At 39.6% G+C, this 16,330-nt stretch overlaps 1 protein-coding gene across 2 annotated transcripts in view; it reads left to right on the forward strand.

The window, feature by feature from the left end:
- Positions 1 to 16,330, forward strand: part of LOC306865432 (opioid-binding protein/cell adhesion molecule-like) — a 154,954-nt gene that overhangs the window by 109,691 nt on the left and 28,933 nt on the right. For both annotated transcript variants that reach the window (XM_079410027.1, XM_079410026.1), the window contains one exon: positions 807 to 1,039. In XM_079410027.1, coding sequence (XP_079266153.1) covers positions 807 to 1,039 — 233 coding nt within the window. The remainder of the gene's footprint in view (positions 1 to 806; positions 1,040 to 16,330) is intronic.

Below are 16,330 nucleotides of genomic sequence, written 5' to 3' on the forward strand. Positions count from 1 at the left end.
TGTAAAAGCACACCACTGTGCATGGGATTGCTGCCTCAGTTTTTTAATATGTAGCTCTGACTTTCAATTAGTCTTAACCTTTAGAGCCGTCACTCAAAAGTTTAGAAAAGGTAAAAAAAAAAAAATAATAATATAATATAGCAAACGCCTCTAGGTCTTTTTCTGCAGTTTTAAGAAATGTCCTTTCCTGTGAAGGAGACAAATGTAGTGTCACATCCAGATTCTTCTGAACTGAAAGGTGGCTATCGCCCAGAATTGGCCTAATTTTTCCTCAGGGCTATTTGAAATTGATGAGATGAAAAGCTATTGTAATTTTCCAAGTGATACTCGAGATCTGTAATAGAAAAGGAGAGAAAACGGGCAGATATCTGTTTATATTACCTGTTGCCTTTTCTGTTTATGTATTCCAAGCAAGCTGAATTGATATTATGGGCATTATGATATTTCTCCAGTAAAGTCTGTTGAATTGAAGGCTAGGCTCAGGGTTTGGACTCCAGTATTGCGTCTAGAATATAAATCATTGTTTTTCTTCAAGTAGAAGTTAGCTTGGCCTTATCCTACTGTAAAAAAAAAACAAAAAAAACCTTAAAAAAGCTGATAATTAGACATACTAGCCCAATATGACTTCCTCCTTTAAATTATAAAACTTTGCTTTTCATTTAAGTTCCTCAAAATGTATTCAACTCAGTTGTTAAATTTATGTGGTGGTGCCGTCTAGCCCTGTGCACCCCTGTGGATCCTATTTTTACTTTAACATATGGCAAGCAGTCTTATTTATCCTCTCCTGTTTGTGTGTCTTTCAACAGGTGCAATGTGGACAACAAAGTATCACGGGTGGCATGGCTCAACCGGACCACTATCCTCTTCACAGGGAATGAAAAATGGTCTTTGGACCCCCGGGTGGTCCTCCTAAACACAGCAGTCACTGAATACAGTATAAAGATCATAAACGTGAACTTATACGACGAGGGGCCATACGTGTGTTCCATACTCACGAACAAGAAACCAGAATCGACAAAAGTGCATCTCATCGTACAAGGTAAATCTTGAGAGGATTTTTTCATATCTCTTGAAGTGAAATCTTTACATCATTTAATGTGCAGATGAAAAAAGCTTGTCAAAAACTTGCTTTGTGTTGGTTTGGGATTTTGTTGACATTTCGGTTGGGTAAATAACGGTTGACGAACAACTTTGATTCTCCTTTTCTAGGCTGATGTAATTAAATGAAACTCAGCAGATGTGACTCTCGGTGATGAAATTGGGATTTAATCTGGGTGTAATTTCAAAATCGTTGATGGATATTGATTTAAGACATGCAGCCCAGAGAGCAACGGAAAAATAGAGCAGAGGCTTTGTTTTCTCCTCACTAAATCTAGTGTCGATACCCAGACCTTTGTTGTGATTTACAGTGCAGTCGATCGCCTTCATATTCACCGTCCAAAAAACAATTAACGCCGCTTGTAGCCAAATCCATCTCAGCTTGAGGTACACAAATCAGATATGCGCCAAAAAAAACAGAAACGCCATTTTTATCACGTTTCTCAGACCATCTGCGGAGTCAGAAAAAGTGTCAGATTTCCCACGTTTCAGTAGGAAAAAGTGTTTTAGGTAATAAAACGGAGCCTTATCAAATGCTCATTAACCTTTAGTACTTTGTCCTGACACTAATTACTGCAGGCTTAAATAAATGAACAAATAGACCAAGGTAAGGTGCTTATTTTTTTCCTGATTAGACACACAAAGTGCAAATTGGAGTTTGGCTCGCCTGTTCAGTTCCTGCTTAACTTGCAATTAAATTAATTATAAAGTCTTCATCTCAGGTGTAATAAATCAGTCATTCACCGTCCTTGTTTTATCACGTAGTTCAGCACTCCGCATCTGCATGGCACAACATAAGCATGCTGGAGAGCTGGTGTTGTGGCCCTCAAAAGTGCACTTAAGATATTGAATTGTTTGCAGCAGGCTCCTTTTCCCTTACACCCAATAGTTGCATGCTGAGTGGTGTACAATTTCAGCCTAGTGTTCTTGAGAATGGATCTGAGAGCTTTCTGAACAGATGGGGTCTTGGTGTGCCTTTACTGTAATGCTTTGTCTCAACTATGTTAAATCTTGCCACGCTCAGCTAAAGTCTGCCTACACAAACTGTAGCCCTGTCTATTTCTGTCATTAAGTGTGGCTGTATTCCTCTTAAACTCTGATGAAATTCAAAGAGTGGCTATGGTATGGTTCTCACATATCTCGCTTGACATCTGCGTGCTTGTTTTTAAGTGTCCTAACATATTTTACGCTTGCTCCCGTTTCCGGTTTTAGGTCACTCATTAGCATTTTTCGAACGGGACAGCATGCCATTAGATTTCACATTTGCCGTCCTGTAGTGTATCAGCGCTACATCTATTTATGTGGTTGATGACTGCAGCTAGAGGTACGTGTCTCTGTAAATGGCCTCATCGTCTTCCGCTGTATCGATCGGATGCATCGATGAGATGCAATGCGAGAGGAGACATGCAACGGGTTAGCGTCCAGCGCAATTCGAAACCTGAGGTTTTCCTCTGAGCTCCTTCTCTGAGATACACAAAGCATTATTCTTATAAAACCACTACATGCAGAAGACAAATGAAGGTCATTATAGTCTAAGCAGGAAAACACGTTTTCATTTGATGTGCTTGCATTTAGAGGGGTATTGCTGCTGAAAAAATCTGCTTAGGTTTCAGGTTTATGCTTGTTAGTGCTGGTGCAAAAAATGCTAATCTTGCTAGTTAAAGGAATAGTTCATCCAAAAATTATCTTAAAATGTACACACTCTCAAGTCATTCAGATGAATCTGTTGCTTAATCAGAATAGATTTAGAGAAATGAAGCATTACATCACTTGCTCATCAATGAATCGTGTGAATGGGTGTCGTCAGACTGAAAGTCCAAACAGCTGATAACAGCAATCAGAATAAGACATAAGTAATCCACAAGACTCAAGTCAATCAATTAACATCTCAAAAAAAGCAATGTGTCCTCTATCCATAATATTGCTTTCTCCAGTGAAAAGTTTGTCTTGCCTGAATCAGGAGAGAAATGTACACAGATTTACACGCAAAAACAGTCCAAAACAGCTGTAAACAAATATGTTAGTGAATTTTGATGTGAGAGGACAACAGTGTAAGGAGTGTTTCACTGGATGAATTATTGTTATGAATTATGGACTGGTATTTTGGCAAGGAACGGTTTAAAGATAAAAAACCTTAATGATGGATTTGTTTCATTCAAACGCAGTCGTGTGGATTACTTGATTCAAGATTTTTATTCGTCACATACACAATTATACAGAGTATAACCAGCAGTGAAATGTAAGTCAGGTCCGCTCCAAGGACAGTGCAATTGTATAGAATACAAAATTTTGTACTCTACTTGTGAAATTTTGTACTCTGTACTTGTGACATTTTGTGATGTTTTTATCAGCTGTTTGGACTCTCGTTCTGACGGCACCCATTCACTTCAGAGGATCCATCGGTGAGGAAATGATGTAATGCTGCATTTGTCCAAATCTTTTCCGATGAAGAAGCAAACTAAAACTTGCATGGCCTGATGGTGAATACATTTATCAGCAAATTTTCAGTTTTTAGGTGAAATATTCCTTTTAAGCCTACTGTGATACATAAGTAACAAACTATCTTTATAAACAAACTTGTTTGGAGATGTTGACTGGAGTCATTTCAGGGTACATTTGTACCGACTGAAGAGAATAATTATTTTGATAGCATCTACTGTAGGTTTGTCGATATGAAAACTCAGTAGAGACAAAATATCCATCTGCATCGTTTTTGGGAAAAAGCAATCAGACATGACTAAATATGATATTCAGATGCCGGATATTCAATAGGATATTCAACCTCTTCAAAGTGTTTTTGTGATATAATAAATCAATCTTATTTTATCTCTCAGGATTATGTTTAGGAAAGCACAGTGCACAAAAATCCACTAACTCTAACCCAAACCCAGTACTCAACTGAAGTGTCTTTTAAATGAATATCAAAAAGTGTGTAGGGTAAGCAGGCTAATATGAGACTAGTGAATAGGTCCCTGTTTTGGGCTATTTGCATATTTGTGCTGGGTATAGCACATTAGCTTGTTTCAAGGTCACAGGGTAGTGAGATCTGTAATGGATGAGTTCACAAAATACCTGTTTTGTCTCTCTCAGCTAGCATCAAAAGGACAGACATACACAGGTGGTGTGTAGACTGAAGCTGGCTAGAATGGGACTGTTGAAATGCACTCACTTGCAGCCAATTTGGCCCTGTATTCTCACTGAATATTATCTCCAGATTTTGGTCTATCAGATCTTTGCCAATGTCCTGTAATGATCATTAAAAAACTGTATTTACTTTATTTTAAATCACAGACAATTATAACTGTGCGGTGTAACTCAAAATGAACAATATCATGTGTTTTGCAGAGCAGTGTTATGTGGGTGGCCTATATGCAGAATATGACATAAAGGCCATCACCTGATTCTTGAAAGAGGAACACTTCAGAATGAGCAAGGTCAGGGCGATGTCGATGATGTTAAATGGAGCACTTTTGTCCTTGTTGTTATACCAACAAAACCTCTTTGGTTTTTTTCCAGAATAACAATGAAAACAATTGTGAGTACAAAAACAAAGAAACAGTGAGACGACTCCCAAGACGTCTTTGCATGGAGGATTTGTTCAGACAGACACAGACTTGAGCAAACATATTTGAGTGATGCTTTGATGCCAGATGAAATTATGAATCCTCGTTACAAATTCTCATCTAATCTAATGAGAGAGGTGTTGGTATTTTTGGATTCATGCAAAGATCCATCATTTGTTTTTATTTTTTGCACTTATTTTCCACGTCAATCCCAGTTTTCAATATGTTTGTCCATCTGCTTGAAATCTGACATTTGCTAAACAGAACATGGTATAAATTGATGTTCTGAGCTGATTTTGTTCCAGTAATAATCAAATGGCAGCAACCAGCCCAGAAACAAAATGAATAATTAGGCCTATATACAGAATTAAGAAAAAAAAAAACTTCTTAAAATTGAACATAGGAATTTTATTTATATCTACATATGGTAATCTATTAGTATTTACTTCTTCATATTTAAAATATTTAATCATCGCATCTAAAATGTTAGCAATGCACTCAAAATATGACCATGAAAAACTCCTGAAAAGCACAGTTTCTAATTGTCCCCAATTTTCAATATGTCATCATACAATCAATCAATAAACAAAACAACAACAATGTGGTCTACACTAGGGGTGACCCCGAATAGTCGACGATTCGATGCTTCGATAGGAGGAGCCTGATTCGACTCCCAGTCTCACAGTCAAATATTCGCGGGTGTTATTATTGTGCCATTTTGGCTAAATGGGGGTGCTCAAATCTTTGATTTCCCAATAAGTTAATATACAGCCTATTAAAATAATTCTGTAAATAAGAATCTGAAAAGAATGAAGCTTCAAATAAATATTTTAATGTGCATGAATAAATCCAACCACCCCTATAGATTTAAGTTAAGTTTCACTTTCCATAATCCGTGACCGACAGAGGATCTTGGAGGCAGGGATTTAAATCTTTAACAAGACTCAAATTGACCTAATTTTGACTCAAATTGACCTAACAGGCAGAGTGAAAGACTGTATTTTTTCGATCAGGTAGGTTACAACTTATCGATTTGAAAACATTTCAGCTGGTTTATGTGTATATCTCCTATGTATTATTTATCTCGTATAAGATACATTTGAGTTACGCTGCAGTAAGGCGCTTCATTGTAGTACAGGGTGACTACCTCTTCAGGACGAACAACAATGAATGCAGAATATTAATAACTATGACTGGGACTGTCATATACATAACATTATAACGAGAACACTATTATAATAAAACGCTGTGAAGTTTTACTTTAGCTGCCGTGTTTCTGCACATTGTTGCGTGAAGAACACGTCCACAAGAGACTTATGCATTCAGGGCATTCTGTGCAGATAGCCTATAAGCTGTAATATAACGTTATGTTGTATAAATAACAAAGCATATTCTATATGAGTTAAATCCCATTGATTAAAAACCTGCTATCAAAAGCTTCATTCTACTGGTCATATTCAGCGTGAGCAGCTCAAAACAGAAATGCAGAACATTAATAACTGTCATATACATAACGTTATAATGAGAGCACTATTGTAAAAAAAAAATTGTGAATTCTTAGGGTTTGGCTGACGTTTAATTTAATCTTTTAATCAAAACATAAAACATTATCCTGCTTGTATCAGCGTGTCGTCCATTACACATTTTCCCTGTGTGTTATTGTCAGTAATTATGACTGTGTCTGACTTGACTCTTGGTAATGTATTTTGACCACGCCCCCAAACATATGATTCGACTATCAGTCGAATATTGGCAAGATTCAAAAATTCTGATTCGACTATGAAAATCCTTAGTCGGGGACACCCCTAGTCTACACATATCAATCTTTAACATACATACATGATGTAGTAGCTTGTATTTTTTTCATACAATGAATTTTTAAGCATGTTTGAGACTGGGCATTTCTCAATTTAGCTAGTTTCTACCAACTACACATCATTTAAACTTTGATTCAACATTTAACCTTAAAATGTCAGCAATAAAAATTAAAAGTCCCCTTTTAAAAGTTGAAAAGTCAGATTTTTATATTTTAAAAATGTTTTTATTTTATTTTATTTTATTTTATCTGGACACTTACTGTATATAACATCACCATAGTCCAATACAGACATAAAAGTGGCAGCAACAAGCTTCTTTTTTGCCTCAAAGGAAAGGCAGGATTTAATTCTGAAATAGAAGCTCAAGGTCACTTTCAATTTTCTCACCAATTGCTGGACATGGGGGCCAAAGGAAAGAGCATCATCAATTAAAAACCCAAGATACTTATACTGAGACACAAATTCAATCTCCAAACCTTGAGAAGTTATAATAGAAGGAGGATTATGAGGAATTGTTATGAGGAATTGATTTTGATTTAGAAAACAACATAAATTTAGTTTTATCTGCATTTAAAACTAGTTTTAGATCGAATAAGTTTCGCTGAACAATATTAAAAGCAAGCTGTAACTGTGAAAGAGCCAGATTAGGTGTGGACGCTGAACTATAAATTACTGTGTCATCAGCATAATAATGAAAATGTGTATTATTAACATTTTGATCAATATTATTTTAATATATATAGTAAATAGGAGCAGCCCTAGGACCGACCCCTGTGGCACACCTTTAGTTACATAAAATGAACTAGAAATAAAACCATCTGCCTGTATACACTCTCTGAGTGTCAGGATCTTGGACCTGTTTTTGTTGTGTTTTGCTCCCCATGTGTTCTGTGACCCAGTTTCTCCCTCATGTTGATTGTTAATTTGATCCCAGGTGTGTCTCCTTAGGTCTCTCGTTATCCTGTGTTTATAAGCCCCAGTCCTTTCAGTTAGTTTTGTCGGTCGTTGAATTGTCATCCCTGTCCGTGATGTGTTTCCTGTGCCTCCCATGCTCCTAGTTGGATTAAAGATTCTCGTGTTTGTGAATTCCTCGTCTCCTGGTCTCCGTGTCTTCGTGCTCCCGGGCAGAGTTGTAACAGAACGACCGACCTCATACCGAAGACGAGTTCACCGCTCAGGATGCTTGAGCTTGTGCCCATCGTTTGCGGGGGTTCACGCCGCCGTTCGCGGCTCGCCCCTGCCCGTTCTGCGTGGGCTGTTGGGCTGCCTGTCGCGGCTTACCCAGGCCACCCGTTTTGGGGAGAACGGGTCGCCATTCGCCGCTCGCCCTTACCCACCGCCCAAAAGAAATTCGTCCCGCCTGAGACGGCGATGAATGTTCCGCCCGCGGCGAGGAGGATTCCGCCGCAAGGGGCGATGAACGTTGCGCCGTCCGCGCTGAAGAGGATCCCGCCGCCTATAACGGTTCACCCCGAACCACCGAGGAAGGAAAGACAGATGCCGGTAGGGATTTTGATTGAGTTTGAGGGCATGTCAGTCCCTCCAGTGCTAGCTCCTCGCCAGTGCCATCCAGTGCCAGCTCCTCGCCAGTGCCATCCAGTGCCTGCTCCTCGTCTGTGCCCTCCTATCCCTGCACCTCGCAAGAGGGTCCCGTCCAGCCCTCCTGAGTTCCCGCTGGTTCCGCCCAGCCGTCCTGAAGTCCCGCTGGTTCCGCCCAGCCGTCCTGAAGTCCCGCTGGTTCCGCCCAGCCGTCCTGAAGTCCCGCTGGTTCCGCCCAGCCGTCCTGAAGTCCCGCTGGCTCCGCCCAGCCGTCCTGAAGTCCCGCTGGTTCCGCCCAGCCCTCCTGAGTTCCCGCTGGTTCCGTCCAGGCCTCCTGAGTTCCCGCGGGTCCCGCCCAGCTCTCCTGAGTTCCCGCTGGTCCCGCCCAGCTCTCCTGCGTCTCCACTGGTCCCGTCCAGCTCAGCTCTTCCCGAGCGCCCCCAAGTGTCCGCGCTTCCAGAGCGCCCTCCAGTGCCGGCTCCACGCACGTGCCCTCCAGTGCCGGCTCCACGCACGTACCCTCCAGTGCCGGCTCCACGCACGTGCCCTCCAGTGCCTGCTCCTCGAAGATCCCCACCCTCCCACCCACTCCTGCCTCCTCCACCGCTGTCGTCTGGCAGCCCCCCCGCTCGCCCTCAGCCCTCTATCGGTACGGTGCGAGCCCCGTGGGTCTGCCATCCTCCAGCGTTGCCGGGGCTGGAGTATCCCTTACCTCCGCCTCCAGCCTCCGAGGCCCGGACTCTGCCTCGGTCCGTAGACCCAGTGGCTCCACCTCGGCTCCTAGCTCCCTCGCCTCCACCGTCACTCCTCGATCCACCAGCTCCACCGGGCTCCCTCGTCCCTCCGGCTCCGCCTTGGTCGGGCGTCGACCCGCCATCGCCTCTGGACTCCTCTCCTCTGGCTGCGCCTCGTCGCTCCGTCCCACCGGCTCCGTTGGGCTCCTTCCTCCCTCCAGCTCCACCTTGGTCCTCAGTCGCTCCGGCTCCGCCGCGGATCTCCGGGTCTCCGCCTCCACCTCGGTCACCAGAGCCCTCGGCTCCACCCTGTCCCCCCGGATCCTCGGCATCACCCTGGCTCGTTGGCTCTCCGTCTCCGCCTCGGGCTCCTCCACCACCTGCTCCGCCGCCGTTGGTCGGCCCCCTGGAGTCGGCGGCCATCCCTCCTCCATGGCTCCTCCCTCCGTCGGCTCCACCGTGGGCCATCGTCACGGCTGTGGCCTGGGTCCAGCTGAGCGCCTCCTGCTCCGGGTCTCTCCTGTCTCTTCCCTGGCTCCTCCCTCCTTCGTCACCGCCTTGGTCTCTGTCTGCCGGCCCCCTCCCGGGTATCCGCCCTCCTCCTGAGCCGCCTCCCAAGTTCCCACCCGCCCCTCCCCTTTGGATGTTTCTATGGTGCGAGGACGCACCTTCCGGGAGGGGGGCGATATGTCAGGATCTTGGACCTGTTTTTGTTGTGTTTTGCTCCCCATGTGTTCTGTGACCCAGTTTCTCCCTCATGTTGATTGTTAATTTGATCCCAGGTGTGTCTCCTTAGGTCTCTCGTTATCCTGTGTTTATAAGCCCCAGTCCTTTCAGTTAGTTTTGTCGGTCGTTGAATTGTCATCCCTGTCCGTGATGTGTTTCCTGTGCCTCCCATGCTCCTAGTTGGATTAAAGATTCTCGTGTTTGTGAATTCCTCGTCTCCTGGTCTCCGTGTCTTCGTGCTCCCGGGCAGAGTTGTAACACTGAGTTCTATTAGAGAGATAATTATTAAACCAACCAATAGCACCTTCAGATAATCCGATACTGACAAGACGTTGTATCAATAAAGTATGATCAACAGTATCAAATGCTTTGGACAGATCAATGAATAAAGCTGCACAGTGTTTCTTGTTGTCAACTGATTCAATAAAATCATTTAGTACTTTTAAGGCTGCTGTAGTAGTACTATGTTGTTTTCTAAAACCAGAAACATCAGTAATGTCCAAGGGATATTATTTTACTCTTAAAAATATTATCTTATGTATCTGCATTGACATTATAAATTTATCATTATGTTCAGTATTTTGTTAATATTTAAATACAGTATATTTCTATATTAATTTTTAATGAATGATTTATGTTTTCTTATTAATAATGTTTATATATTTATTTATTTGAATGTATAATTTTTTTTTTTATTACATGCAGATTTTTCTGAAGCAGATTTAAAAAAAAAAAAGAACAGTTCTTCACCTTCTCTACCGAAGGTAGAGACGACAGCGCGTGGGTAAACAGAGACATGTGCAGGCCATGCAGGGAGTCCAAGGCTGTTAGCAAGCGAAGGAACGGTGAGGATAAGAAGAAAAGTGCGACTCAAGTGGGAAAAGGGGAAGGATGAATTCGGCTCAGTGCAGGTAGTGCATGAAAGGTGATGATCGCACTCCATATGTTCCATTAGCTGGAGGTCTTCATGGGAGGCGCAGAGGATCATCAGAAGTTTCATTTGCACCAAGGAGTTTACACACGCTTAAAAGCATCATTTACTCAAAGTCAAGCAGAAAACAAAAGAAATGTACTGTAGCTGTGTTTGTGAAACCAAGTTAGTTGTGTTTGTTATTTTGGCAGCGTGGCAGCTTGCTAGATTTTGAAACAGAGATCTTGAACGTTCATCCTAATCAAAGCACTTTTGTTGCACCATTTCATTAAATCCATTCAACATGTATTACCTGATGAGCAGAATGTCATTTACACTATTATGTATCAGAGGGCAAAAGTATGGCAATTTAATTAGATAGCCCTGTAAACAACAAGCGGGATTATCGTCTTTCGTTTGCTCAAGTGTAATGATGTGTCTCTATTTTAGATTAGCCTTGAACTTTCTCTTTCCTGGGGAGAGGGATAAGACGGCCTCTCAATTCACTGCACATTTGTGTAATAAGCTTCAGCTCTTGTTACTGGATTGAGGAGTAGCTCTTTTCCTCATTTTAAAGAGCAGTAATGAGCCATTGAAAAGATTCAGTAGGGTTATGAGAATATAAATGGCAGGACAAAACCAGTGCCATTTGCCTGGGTGACACATTAGCAGCAGCTATATCACCAGAGGCAGTGCGGGAATTCGTTTTTCACCCACTGAGTTCTGTAGGTGCCCTGCCTTCTGCTTCAGTTATTTCAACCCTCTGCGAGGCCAATTGAAAATACAGGTTTGTGGGAGTTCGGACACATGAGGCAGGAAATAGCACATTTCGAAATGTTCCGCTATCATAGCTAAAATAGCACTGTGGAGGCTTGGTATTAGAATCTGCATCTGCATATGTTCACGTCTTTAAACATTAGCTACAAGAATCATTTACAGCAGGGGTTCTCAAAGTCTACATTCAAAGGTCCAAATCTGAATTTTCATCAGTGTCAAAGGTCCGGAACAATTGGTTATTACAAAACGTGTTTTTAATAAACATACATAACAAATAAACACTCATTTAAAAAAAAAAAAGGTTCCCTTTGCATTCAAAATACTTTAATAACAAGTGCAAAAGTGGCAAAACAATTAATTTAAGTGTCATCAGTAGAAGTCGACCTATAATGTTTTTTCTCTGGCCAATGCCGATATTTAGAAATCAGGGCAGCCTATGGCCGATATATGATGCTGATTTTTTGGGCCGATTTTCTCTTTTTTTCCCTTTATATCAAAAGAGAGTTTGCGTAAATGGTTATTGCAGGGCACAAGATAGTAATAATAGTAGTAGTAGCCTAATTCATAGTAATAATACATGGCTCAAAACTTAAGCACCTTCTCAAAACAGTTCTGAAGCATGCTTTTTTGTTTATGTTTGCTGACAGACACCAGTGTTTCCCGCAGACTAGCAAATGCAAGTTGATTCTCTGCCAGCAGGAGGCGCTGTTGGAGCGTGATATATAGCTGTTTCCCCGGTAACGACTGTAATCAAATAAGCGCTACTTTATCAGCCATTACAGGAAAGACCAAATGAAAATTGACATCAAAGCTTTTCTGAAGAAAACGGACGGTTCTTTTAAAAGATACATTCATATAAAAACACCCGCGCAGCATTTTATTTTTGAAACGCGCAGTGCTCAGTTTATTCAACGAAGTATAAGCCTTTTGGAAAATCTATTTGTAGCGGTCAGTTTTGATATTGTGACAAGCCGCCACAAATAAATGTATACACTGGGCACTACTATAAGACAAATTGCCATAATATAAGTGATAGCAAAACAAAACAAAAAAATTAAAATATTAGCGGTGAAATGTCGCCCGATTACGTCAAACGTCATACGCCGACTAGATGTCATGATGACAACAAATGTCATGAAGGAAAAGTTTCAATATCTCGCCTGCAATTTCGGACCTTCTCCAAAAGACATAAAAAAATAAGAATAAATAAACAAATGATTTACAAGTTTAACGTGCGTTTATCAAAGTAGGAAATATAATTAGTGTTCTTGAAATATGAAATAGAAGCGGGTCCGGATTGAATTCCCTCCGCGTCCAGACTTTGAGAAGCACTGATTTACAGCATAGCAAATGAAACTTCAGAGATCAGATTTATGTTTAGGTCTCAGATTTTTTTGTCTGAATATTGAAATTAGTCGTGTCCGAATTCCAAGAGACAAGTTTATAAGAAGTTATAATCTTTGTTGCAGACTTGATTTTAGTATTTTAAACATTGTTGAGATCTCTAAAGGGGATAAATTTGAGACAAAATTTGAGATTATTACTTACTTACAAATAATAATAATAATAATGTTTAATTGTTTTCTAACATGTGCTAGTCCAAGTCATTTATAATAATTATGTCCTTATAATATTTAATTAATAATAATGATAATAATAATATTATTGTAAATGTTTAATGTTTTCTGATATGTGTCAGCCCAAATATTTATAATAATTAAATGGCGTTATAATAATTAATTTGTTATTATTATTGTTGTTATTAGCTTTTTATTATTATTATTATTAGCTTATTTTTCTTCTTATCATATACTATTTGTGTTTGAAGAGCAGAAAATTTCACAAATTTAGTCCTGTCTTTTCACAAGTTCTGTTTTTTTTTCTACAGCGAGTCTCAGATGTTTGTATGAATCAGTAGTATTGTATTTTATTCACTGATAGTTTTAAATGAGTTGCATTGTGGAATGAGCTGTGATTGCTCAGACCTTTCCTGTCTAAGCAGGTGGTTCAGGGCCACAATATGCTGCAAACTGGACCAAACTTTATGTCTGTAACAATCCACCTGTCTAATGAATAACTGTGGATAATAAGGGACAATTAATCCTGCTTTTTATCAACCTTGAAACGGTGCCATTGTTAATGTTTTGAGCTATTTCAGCCGCAGCAGTGCCAGATAGATGTGATAGAGATGGGATTGCAGTGGGGTGATTGCTTTTCTCCACAACTGTAATAACTGAAAGCGGCTAAACGAGCTGCTCTTTTCTGAGACCTGTAGCTTGCTCTGATGGCACAATATGACTCATTAGTATTGTTATTAGAAAGGAGTCAAGAGGCAATCACTGCACAAAACACACCATAATGTTCACTCAGCATGTGTTATGTGAAAACACCCTAGTTGTTTGATTTCCCCATTGGGCTAAGAACAAACCAGTAATATTACAAAATAATAAATAAATCCATGCAGGCAGAGTAGTCATATAATATGTAGTGCATATTGGTCTAAATGTGATTTACAGGGTTTTTTTCTTAATGGACTTTTTAATGGAGCATTTAAAAGACATTTTGGTTTTCTTTTACAAAATTACAGGCTTCTCTGAATGTCTTGCCTTTTCCTGAGAGATCTATTAAAAGCTTTCCGCATACAAGGTGAATGATATGCTAAATGCTTTGAAACATTCCTGACAATACGTAAAACCCACAGGCGTCAGCGGTTTGACATTGCAATCTTTTAGACATTGAGGCGCAGGCTTTTGGTGGTATTTTCATTGCTGTAGTTTTACAGCATAGTCTACAATGATTGACGCTGTCACTCCATAGTGGTGGATGTAAAAAAATGATTCCAATACATTTTGTGATTTGATGATGGACACATTTTTGACCAATGGATTCTCCAAGGATATGGGCCTTGTCATTTCGGAATAGGAAGCCATATGGAAATTGATTGCTGCCAGTCTTTATCCTTTAAGAGATCTTAGAGGAAGTTCAGTACAAAATTTATAGTGGTTACATTTTTGTCTTTAACTCAACATTCCCTTGTTGCCATATTTTATGGCTGCTGCTTTTCCAGTCCCTTGTTGCAGTTTTCTATATAGTATGCTTCAGTTTCCACCATTGCATCAGGAGGCAGATCTTTTTTTCCCTCATTTTAAAGAGCAGTAATGAGCCATTGGAAAGATTCAGTAGGGTTATGAGAATATAAATGTAGAGATGAAGCCAGTGCAATTTGCCTGGGTGAAACATTAGCAGCAGCTATATCACCAGAGGCAGCTCATGAATGAGTTTTTCTCCCACTGATTTCTGTGGGTTTTCTGCCTTCTGCAGTTATTTTAACCCAGCACATGTCCAATTAAAAATACAGATATTGCTCAGAGATGGTGGGAATTTGGGTAGGTAGACAGAAAGATACTTCATCATGAACTTGAGGATGGTTGAGGCTTATCATTGGCTGAGAGTGATGGATCCATTTTCAGCAGTTTACCACAAACACGCACGCTCTTGAGCAGAGGTAACCTGAGTTACATAACTGGACTTGCGTGTCTCTTTGGAAAATGTTAGCATAGTCATTCTGCCTGTTCATGCTCTGAACTCTTTCCTCTCTCTGTTTTGAGGAGCTCAAACCGGTCTGTTTGAAACAGTGGCCTGAATTTGGGATTCATGGTTAGAAAGCCGAAGCCATCAATTATAGATTGAGATACAGGGATGAAACAATACCTTTGATGTAAGGGAGGGAAGTGGTGAGAACACAGGGAATGTGGGATGGTGAAAAGCACAGCGACTCAAAGAAAGTGCTCGTCACAGGATGAAATATTCACCAGAAAGAAGCAAAGGGCTTTCGTACACATCTTTTGCTGTGATTGTGCTCTCTGGAATACAGCTGAGGTACAGTTACTGCATTTACCCTCACTGTATGTATAAACACATGCCAGTTTTTGCGGTTAATAACCAAACGTAGCCACACTGATTACTTTTTTTTTTTAGCCTTTTCCTCAAGTCAAAATGAATCCCTGTTTGCGTTCTGCTTGTGATGTTATGTGAATGTGAAGGTTTTTTTGAGAAAAATGTAGTTTGTTTTTTTGGGATAATTTTTTTTATTCTTGATTTTTATTCTTCATTCCAGTAAATATTTACAAATTAAGTTAAATAATTAGTATTTACAATTATTAAGTGTTTTTTATTATTATTTTATTTTAGTTATTTATGCTTGCATGGATACATAAAAGTGCAAAACAAATGAGCAGAAATGGGTTACTTAATATGTGATCAGAATTTGTGCCCTCCAAAAATAAAAAATCCATAGAAAAGAAAACCACAAATAATAATTATTTAATAATAATAATTGTTATTATTATTCATCTTAGATTAGTTATTTAAAATATATAAATACATATATAATTCAAATATGTAGTATTTAAATACTTTTTAAATAAGGACAAATACAGTATATTCAGAGATCACTGGTATTTGAGTATTACTGAGATACTATTATAGTTATAATGTATATTAATAGTGTGAATCCCTTTTTATTGTTAAATTTTCTGTTTTAGTAAATTTGTATACATATATATATATATATAATTTTTTTATTTTAGTTCAGTTAAACTTTATTTTATTTCAAGTAATAAACTTTTTATAGTTTCAGTTATACAAGTTAATAACCCTATTAGAGACACAAAATATACATTTTTATGCCCTTTTGAATTATATTTTAATTCATTTTGGCCAATTTCATTGGATCAACCACACACACAGACTCACTTAAGCTATAACTCGTGAAACTTTTGAAGTATTTTCAATTTTATTACAGACAGAAAATGATTGTTCTGGAGTAAAAATTTAATTAGTCCCATCAGGACTTTCCCCCTGCTGTTATGATTTGATAGATAAGACACAATATTGTCATACACTGGTGGCTTACGTGGATAACTGGATTTATTTGAAACAATTAATTTATGGTTTCCATTACACATTTGTCTGAATCATTGCCATTAATATGCTAAATATTTAACGGCACGTGAGCGAATCAGCAGTCAAATTGCAGAAAGTTGGAAGACTCTGACCTCGGTATCTGTATTAGCAGCTGTTTTTTGGCTTGCAGTCCAGACTTCTTTTGCAGATCAATTATTCAGTCATATTGGAGTGTGTTTGTGCATGATGGTGTACCTGTGT

The sequence above is a fragment of the Barbus barbus genome (genome assembly GCF_936440315.1).
Source record: "Barbus barbus genome assembly, chromosome: 47".
Lineage (NCBI taxonomy): Eukaryota > Metazoa > Chordata > Actinopteri > Cypriniformes > Cyprinidae > Barbus > Barbus barbus.